Raw genomic sequence first — 9,715 nt, 5'->3', positions numbered from 1 at the left:
TTCTATCACCAGAAATACAATCTCTAACCCCTCAATGGAATGCCCGAGAATCAATATCAACTAATTGCATTACTAATATGGGACTCAACAAAAAAATTTCATCCATATGCAATAAACCTGTAGCAAGGTCAAGTTAGAGCAGCTAAACATCCTGAAAAAATACTCGGCAAGGCAGTGAAAAGCAAAACTAAATAGCAAAGCAGCCTGGGGCCATGTAAGGCCATACAGAACATCATAGTACCATTTTCAACCGCCCATGCAAAGGTTCTCAGAGCAGGACCTCAACAGTTACTGTTTTCACACCTAAAGATCCCACATAGATCTAGGTTCATTTTTATATCAAAGGGAAAAATTCTTTGCTCTAAATCTCCTGGTTTTGGAAACAAAATAGTATCAGAGTATCAAATGCACGAGCAAAATATCTCTTTGCATATCATATTTCCATAATGAAGCCAAAGCTTGTGCCAACAAAATGTTCAAATTTCAAAATTATGGAATAAATAGTAATGAAAACAATTTTGCCAGTATATTTATTTTAATACATATTACAGATCTTACCACAGTTTTAAGTTGATATATTTGTAAAACCAATATTATATCAGAATTTAAAGTTCAACTTAACTCGACATTGGGAATGGTAACATAGGTGTACCTAAAGATTTATCCAATCAACTGGACACTTTATCGCTGTACACAAATCTCATCTGTTCCCAAAACTAATACACAGAGGAACTATCAAATATATACAATGCAAAAAACCTAATTCCTAAAAATGATTTCACTTCACTTCCATGCAAGTATTCTGAACGATGGTGATAATCAATCCTTGGGAGAACAAATGAATGCATTTCTGTGAACAATTAAGGTTGGGACAAGTTTCTCAATTCCAGCAGACCATAAGAGTGTGGTCATGACTCAGCTACCCAGACTTCTTCTTCTAGCCGCTTATCACTACAAATAAATATCATATAAAACCGCAAGCCAATTTCCATGGCAGGGAAGCAAAATGTTATATTATTAAAGTCGTCTTCATGGAAATCTTATTCAATACACTGATGGTGTAATTTACAGTTATTTACAAATACAATATACTATAATAAACTCAAGATCATAAAAAAACCATTCTGAACAAATGTAAGTATAAAATAAATAATCATTACAGCATTCGTGCAAAAAGACGAAGTTCATCAACGGGGCAGGAAAGTACAGACTTTTTGGAATTTCTCTTTCTAGCTTACCATATATTTTCAACAATTTGGGATTGTCACTGTCCAAACCAAAATTTTATACAAGGGGGGGGCCCTGTCATGGCGGTCAATTTACAAATGACTGTATGGAAAGTTCAACCAATCAGTCCTATTAATTCACAAGAAGATGGACTATGTATAATGTACACAGCTCTGATTCTCGACTAACTCTGCGGTCGTAATATTAAATACTTTTCTCTGCACTTCATCCTGAGGATTTACATCACAGATTAAGTCTAGTAAAAAACTGAGGTTTGTTTCTTTCCAAATTATTTCCCCCTGTAAGTCACGTCCTGCCCCATTTTTCCTGTGGTAAATTTCTTGCAAGTAGCTGCTTCAAGCACCAACCACTAAATTCTGACAAGTGTAATACTCTGTACATGTACTGTTATCGTTATATTACAATGAGAAATGAAACTACACAGGGAAATTTACATTTCTACAGGCTGATGATTCGAATAAAAAATTTACCTTTTCCATGGTGACCTCCCATCAAGATTTATCGATTCCCCAAAGTTATTTGAACTTTAATCATACCTAATTCTAAATAGAAAAAAAAAAAATTGGCTTTTTTACTAGGATATAATATATATACGTATAAACAGCACAAGTTTTTATCAACAAACAGAAGTGATAAGAAAAGAAAATTTTAGACCATAAAAATTTGTAATATCCTATATAAATTCCTTTGCAAGCAGTATCATAATGTAATGAATAAAAATAGTCTAGACAACCTCACACACGCAAGATCTCCTGAAGAAATTTTGAAAGGAAAGGCCTTCCAATTAAGTGGTATTGCGACAGTTTATTAAGATAGATATCTAGTTAATATAAAACAATTATGGAAACAAAATCAAGACAACAGTGAAGAGTTGGGTCTATACTAACCTTCCATTTGAAATGGATGAATGGAAGAAAAAAGCTCAAGAATATTCAATTCCAAAAAACCATCACCTGAAACAGGGGCATCAAGTGCTGGCATTTTTTCACGAAAAACTGGAAAAGTAATGGATTTAACAGAGGAATTGCTCCTTCAGTCTCAGGAATCAAGAATGAAATTCTAAAACTTTGATATTTATCAATGGTGCACTCGGCTCTTTTCTCCATCATCACACAAGTGCTGCTTCAGGAACAGGTGACAGACCCAAACTCTCGCTCTCCTCCTCCTCCCCGCTTGATCCTTCAATATCACAAATGGAACCACGTGCTTCCGCCGTATGTAGAAAAATCTGCCGGTTAGGGATCATAATTAATTCTTGCTCTCATCCAGAAATATAAAATTTACATATATAAGAAGAACTATATTAGCAATCAAAGATTAAAAGAATGCGTTAAAAACTATTCAATATAATTATGGTAACACTGCCACATGTGGTGCAATGCAATATGTTTGACATAGAAATTTACAACCACAGGAAGATTACCACTAGTAAAATGCACATAGTAGATACATCAAGTTTTGTATTAGAAATCACTGTATGTATTAAGACATAAAAATAGAAAAAGAACTTCCTATAATAAATGCCCTAGTAAATTTATTAAGAACACTAAAATATACCTAATTTGGATAAAACAATTTGGCACTATCATTATTTCATCAAGAAAAATTACATACAGAGTTTGTTCTTGAAGAAATCTATACTACTGTAACTCCTTGAAAATTTAATGACTGGATACACTGCAAATGCTGAAGATTCTGACAGTTTTTTCCATAAACATAGAAGGTTGACTGAATGTTGGACAATCATTCAAGATTATGTTTAAATGTCATGACCTCCATTCACTGCATTCAGGACTTAGGTCACCGAGTTATTCTTCAAATACCTGTCAGTCAAAGTAATGTGACAAAGTTGAAGCTGGGCTATGATTACTATTTTAATGTGGTTTTGATTTTGGAGGACAAATGCTACAATCAACCTGTACTTCCTCCAAATGCTTCAATCAACCTGTACTGTTTAAATTTGTTATTGTTAGATTTATTCCATAATTCCGGTCATTTGCTAATGGTGATAGGTTTCTGTGATAAAGGAAAATTATTGACAGGCACTCGTACATATATATTAAGTACTAAAGGCAGTCCCCGGGTCATGACAGGGGGTTCCGTTCTTGAGATGCATTGTAACCTGAAAATTGTCGTAAGCCGGAACATCATCAAAAATCCTAAGAAAACCTTACTTTAAATGCTTTGGGTGCATTAAAAACTATGTAGACTGCATTCTTATTGCATTTTTCAAAAAAAAAAAAAAAAAAAAAAAAAAAAAAAAAAAAAAAAAAAAAAAAAAAAATAAAAAAAAAAAAAAAAAAAAAAAAAAAAAAAAAAAAAAAAAAAAAAAAAATTCAAATATTAATTATTTTGCATTTTTGGTGTCATATTTCTTGTGCCAGATGAGCGTTGTAGGCGTCGTAACCCTGGAAACAATTTCTGATGAATATAATTGAAAAGCACCTTAACCTCGGAACGTCGTAAGCCGAACCCGTCGTAACCCGGGGACTACCTGTATATGTATAGACATCTGCGCTGGGCAGGTTTCAGCGTTTATGCAGGTGCATCGAATATCAAGCAGACAAGTTGCTGATAAGTGAAAACGAAGCGTTGGGTAGGCCCTTGGACATGGTGATGATAAGTCAATTTTTCCACCCAGAGATTGTGCAGAGTATGTTTGTATTCTTAAGCGGAGTGCCCCTGTTTTAGCCAACATTAACCTTGCCCGAAGCAATGCTTCATGGCGTGATCAGAAACATGAAGATACTGTGATCAGGCCATGAAGTCAGTGTGATACCCTCCATGTCCGGATCTTGATGATCAGATGATGGTAGGTGACGAGTCTTCCTATGTGACGCTACTGTGGGTGACTTACAGGCGTGTGCGCAGGAGTGTATTAATCCACACCTTCTTTGTGAGAAAATAAAATTGTGGTTCCTTTTAGGTACCTTGACTTCATGTGATTTTTCAATTAACATGTGGTTTTATACCATTTCAGTGAATACTTTTTGGTGTTCTCAGATGTTATGCATTTTTATGTCCAAGTTTTTTTTAATCCACCATGCGTTATAATTTAACAGAGTTGTGTTTATCTCTCTACTAACAAGAATTCTAATTAGTTTGTTTGTTTGTATGGTGTTTATACGGTGCATGGAATCATTCTAATTTGGCCCCGTGAGGGTAATGAACACTTTGAAAATAGTGTGCTTTACGACTTGTTTTTAGTAATGGTAATTTTAAGACTGTTGACTAATTACATACTGGCTGGAATGCCTTTTAGTGGCAATCATTGGTGTGAGGATTTTGGTTTGGTTAACTCGAATAGTCCCAGTTGTGTCTGAGATCCTGTTCTACTAATATTTTTGGGGAGATCAGAATTTATGACTATTCCTTGAACCAGTGATGCTTTCATTAAATTTCCAAGTAAAGTTCATTTTTGGTATCTTGGTATTTGACTTAACATCCTTGTTAGTGTTAGATATGAATTTTGACAGAGATTCACTCAACTCCACAAGTGCTACCAACCAATGGACATTTTGAAAGGCACATTATGCCCTTATAGGCATAATACATATGATCCTGAACTGTCAATGATCACAGCGCTAAATTTTTAATCAATCTCCTTATTTTCTTTAAAGCATACATGACCAGAAACCCATCATATTTAGACATTTATTACGGCTTTATATAATTTGTTGCGGGAAAACTGACCAGCTTGACATGGACTTTTAGGATAAATCTGAAGGGCTTCTATAGTATTTCTACAGTCACTTAAAATTTTAAATGTCTGCGGAGGAATATTTTATCATAATGACCTGCTCACAATTGCAGACCATTCTAAAGAAAACTGACTAGATTCACTATAATTTACTCCAGCAAATCCTAAACCTGAGGAAGATTTGGCTCCATCTCTACAAGTGCATAATGTGGGCCTTCAGATCTCATATGTTCTACTGAATGATAGGTCTAGACCTGTATTATCATTATCATCATTTATCAAAACCTGCCTTACTGACTTACTATCAAACAAAACAATTTTGAATGCTTTTGTCAATTTTTCCCTTCATGAGTTAGACATACAATTTCTCAACATTATTTGTCTTGTACATTTTCTTGTCTACTACTGCTCTCTGACACACTGTCCCTTATCATATCCAACCTATGTGAACATTCAGGACCTTGGGTAATTTTTCCAGCCTTCTCATACTACCACTATACAACAGCATCCCTTTCGTAACATGATCTTTCCACCTGTATTCCAAATAGGAATCTTAATATCCTATGGTCAAATCTTCTTAAAAACTTTAATTTCCCTTGTTAGTGGTCTTGTTTCTCAGCATAAGAGTACAGTATTAAAGCCCTTGTGTACTCAATAATGCTCACGTGAACAAAATGTGAAATACTCTGATTAACAAAGAAAGTTACATAAACATTATGTCTGATGTAGAAAAATGAATGGAACTTACCATTATAAAGTGATCATTAACAAGAACAGGCGTCTTGCTTTGTCTTGTTATCATTCGTCAGTTTGATCTGGTCTGGGAATTCGTGACCAATATCTACCTCCGATTCTTGAGCCAAAGCATTGCGAGCAATTGTCTGGAATGCCAATTCCACATTGATGGCCTCCTTTGCACTCGTCTCAAAATAGGGAACCTGAAAGAGAGATGCTGTTGGTGAGTTCTCCTATTACAATACAGTAAAAAAGGGTTAAAGAATTACACTGACTACATAAGTCACTGGCAAGTAACAATGAAAAACTACATTCGTAAATAAATACCTTAACTACCACTCCAATAAAATGGAGGAGACAACTGAATTTACCAAGCAGTTGAACTACTAACCTATATTTTCAATTACAAAGTCAGGGTAGATGGCTTTAATATATGTACATATATGGTATTCTATTATTTAAACTGTTCACACTGTTTTATGGGAATAGCACCACTGATCTTTAAAATAGTAGAGAGAAATGAATATCACTATTCTAGATCTTCAACAATGATCACATTTCCAACCATAGGTTTCTAGCACTATGAACTTTTTCCTGTCAGCCAAAGGGACACAGCTATTATGAGTGATGCTTACTTTTTACACTGGAAAGTCAAGTCATTGCTATGATGGCCATTACTGCGTGTCCATTTAAAGCAAAATATCAGTAGTACTTTAATAAAGTATATTCATAAAGAAAAATTAGTTGGATTTGGATGACAGAAAAAATGCAACTGAAACAGTTAGGAAATGTGGATTCTAATAACACCAAATCAAACCAATGGTTTAAGAAAGCTTAAGCATACTAAAATACGTTATAAATTTGACATCCCTATCTAATACTTATTAAAATTTTCACACAAAATGATAACACCAAAAGAACAGATATATCTTCGTGCAGAAAGGCTTACCTCGTTTTTACTGTGACACCACTGCTGCGCTCGCTTCGTTGAAACCTGAGAAGACAATTTTAATAAGTACCCAAAATAATGCATTATCTCATTCATAATCAACTTCATATATTCACTTGATCTTTTAGAAATAAATTTGCACAAAAGTCCTACAAAAATTTCTGAACTTTCCTATCTATTTAAAATTCCTATCAATACTTCTATCAGAGTTAATCATTATCCAAATACTTAAGATAAAGAGCCTTCACACCATTTATATCACAGGTACTTATTTCCATACTAAACAGCTGAACAAAATTTCTGGGTACATTATCTTTGCAATTTGTAAATAGTACCTAGGCTATTGCTGCCATTTTATTCACGAAACATGATCTTAACAGGAATGTTACTAATGCTACCTAGTTCCCTATCTACATGTCACATAAATACCATTCCTCAAATGAGTCAATTCTAATTCCTCCAAGCACTGACCAAAAATTAATTCCTCTAAATCATGCAAAAAATTCTCTAAATTTCCTACTTTCAGGCTGATACTCCTGTAAGGTATCTCCAGCACTCTACTTCATAGCAGTAAGAGGATATGGCTTTACATAAATAATATGGATAACATTACATTAGAGGTGAGGAATCTCTTTAACATGGTTAGTTATAAGAACTGACCGATCAAAACTTATATTAAAGAACAGCTTTTGCTGTCATTTATTTTTGGACGTATATAGTACAGGAGTCATCCGAGTGCCTTGCTCGTCAATTTTTGCTACTCCTCTGCTATTTACATACTAGGTCAGCAATACAAACCCACATTCAACTGGCACAGATATTCAGTAGTTAAATAGCTACTAATATCAACTTTTTCCTTATTTCTGATTAGCACATGACAAAGTCAACCAAATCTGGTATAATTTGATTAAAGAATTTTACACAAAGTACTAATGCATTACAAAACCTGTTTAAAACCATCAAGAGCTAGCTGAGACTATCCTACATAGTTTGGTGTATACTGACCAAATAAACTGAACTAATACTTACAGCTCTGTTTTCTAAATCAATCTTGTTACCAAGGACAACAAAAGGAAAGTGATCTGGATCCCGGGGTGATGCCTGAATCAAAAACTCGTCCCGCCAGGAGTCTAAACTTTTGAAAGAATTCGGAGATGTCACATCGTAACATAAAACGCAACAGTCAGCCCCACGATAAAATGCAACACCTAAAGACTGAAATCTCTCTTGACCGGCAGTGTCCCAAATCTGGAAATAAAGCAGCAAGGGTTGAGACACTTGGCAGGTGACAAATATTCATTTATTACCAATAAAGCAGGAATCCTTGACTGGTCAATTTCTTTTAATTATCTTTCTTTTAATTATCCTTCAACACTGGAATGGTCAACAAAATGGTCATTACTGGAAAAACAGTTGAAAACCTGCAATAGATATTGTCAACACAATTCAAGCAATTTCAATATTATTAAAGGTGTAAACACAGCCACTAAAATGCAATGAATGAAGGCATTTTCATGCTCCAGATTTATCTTGCTACAAGGGGACTGGAAAAGTGCAGTATATGTTGTAAAGAATGTCATAATTAGGTACTATCAAACCTAACTGTAAGGTGAAAAAACACAGATCAGAAAACAGGGAAAACATTAGTAAATAGTACTAGGTACTTAAAAGCTCATATATACCTTTTTTATCTGCCCAAGCTTTATTAACTGCAAACACTCCCATTTACAAAAAATTATGTCAATTAATTTTTTGGGTCAACTGTACACAGCACATTTACATCAACAGAAGCTCCAAAAGTTTTCATGCTCCCCACTTATACAAAACAATGTAAGTTTATTGTACGTTTGTAGGAACAAAATATGTAGTCTCTTCTTTACTAAACTACAATAAGCAAACCTGAGGTCCTTTACAATAGGAAGGTACTTAGCGACAGCTGAACCGATCGTAGGCTTTTCGAACAAGGGGTTCGGTGGTTAACTACTTGTCCGGCAGTTAGCAGTACGCTCGACTGCAAGGCGAGGAGTCACTTTGCTTGAGGCCCAGGAAACGCAGAGTGAGGGGTGGCATGAGGTGGGACTATATGTAAAGGACCTCAGGTTTGTACAGTTAGGAAAAATGATATTGTTAAGATACAATAAAGTTTTGTACATACTTACCTGGCAGATATATACTTAGCTATGGACGACCGAGTCTATAGCTAAGTATATATCTGCTGGGTAAGTTGCATGTACAAAAATACAATTTTCGAAAAATTGTTATTTGTTCCGATACGGTATACAAACCCTCGGTCCTTTACAATAGGAAGACTCGCTTATTGATGGGTGGAATCTGAGTCTTATGAACAGACTGGTGTTCATCCTACCTTGGATTCCCTCCCTGGTCGTAAGAGCAGAGGGAGGGATCCTAGCCTCTGCCCAGCTGATCGGGGTGTGCACCGCAGGATCAGAGGTCAGACTTCTGGACCAAATTATAAGAGGGAGGCAAGCGTACCTCTTATAATTAGCAAAAGCAAGAACTAGTTCCTACTTCAAGAGCCAAAATAAAGTTATGGGTTTGTCTCTTGTTGGCTTCCACTCCCCCCTTGTTGGGGAGTGGTGGATAAACACTTCTATCCCTACTGAAAGGGATAGAATGGGGCTCGGTTGTGTAGCTTACCTGCATCGGCCTCCTGTTCAGCGTAGTGACGAATGCCCTCTGCCAACGGTAGAGGGAAGAATGAAGGAGGATGAGAAGCCAGTCACTCTCTTTCACTCGTCCATACATACAGTCACACAAGGATGTGATGCTGTTCTGTCCACTCAGGTGCTGGGTAGATTACACAACTTGTTCAGCAGCCACTATGGGTCCCAAGGAAAAGGTGTCCAAGGACCTGTGGGTGATATCCCGAAGGTAAAAAGAAGCGAAGGTGGTCTGGTTGGCCCAAACCCCTGCCTTCAGAACCTGCGCCAGGGAGAAGTTCTTGCGGAACGCAAGGGTTGGACCAATACCTCTGACTTCGTGGGCTCTCGGACGAAGGGCACAGGTGTCGTCACTGTCAGCTGTCTGGTGAGCCCTCCTGATCACCTCACGGTGCCAGAAAG

The 9,715-nt window shown here is 36.1% G+C and overlaps 1 protein-coding gene across 4 annotated transcripts in view; it reads right to left on the bottom strand.

The window, feature by feature from the left end:
- Nucleotides 1-516: 516 nt before the first annotated feature.
- The window catches only part of LOC135202539 (ras-related protein Rab-7a-like), a 49,053-nt gene continuing 39,854 nt past the window's right edge, over nt 517-9,715 (bottom strand). For all 4 annotated transcript variants that reach the window (XM_064232010.1, XM_064232011.1, XM_064232008.1 and 1 more), the window contains exons 3-6: nt 7,662-7,880; nt 6,633-6,677; nt 5,697-5,886; nt 517-2,476 (exon numbers count right to left, since the gene is read on the bottom strand). In XM_064232010.1, coding sequence (XP_064088080.1) covers nt 5,713-5,886; nt 6,633-6,677; nt 7,662-7,880 — 438 coding nt within the window. In that variant the 3' untranslated portion in view covers nt 517-2,476; nt 5,697-5,712. The remainder of the gene's footprint in view (nt 2,477-5,696; nt 5,887-6,632; nt 6,678-7,661; nt 7,881-9,715) is intronic.

This window comes from Macrobrachium nipponense, chromosome 30, assembly GCF_015104395.2.
Source record: "Macrobrachium nipponense isolate FS-2020 chromosome 30, ASM1510439v2, whole genome shotgun sequence".
Lineage (NCBI taxonomy): Eukaryota > Metazoa > Arthropoda > Malacostraca > Decapoda > Palaemonidae > Macrobrachium > Macrobrachium nipponense.
Note: the sequence above shows the minus strand (reverse complement) of the source record. Positions and strands in the feature narration are given on the sequence as shown.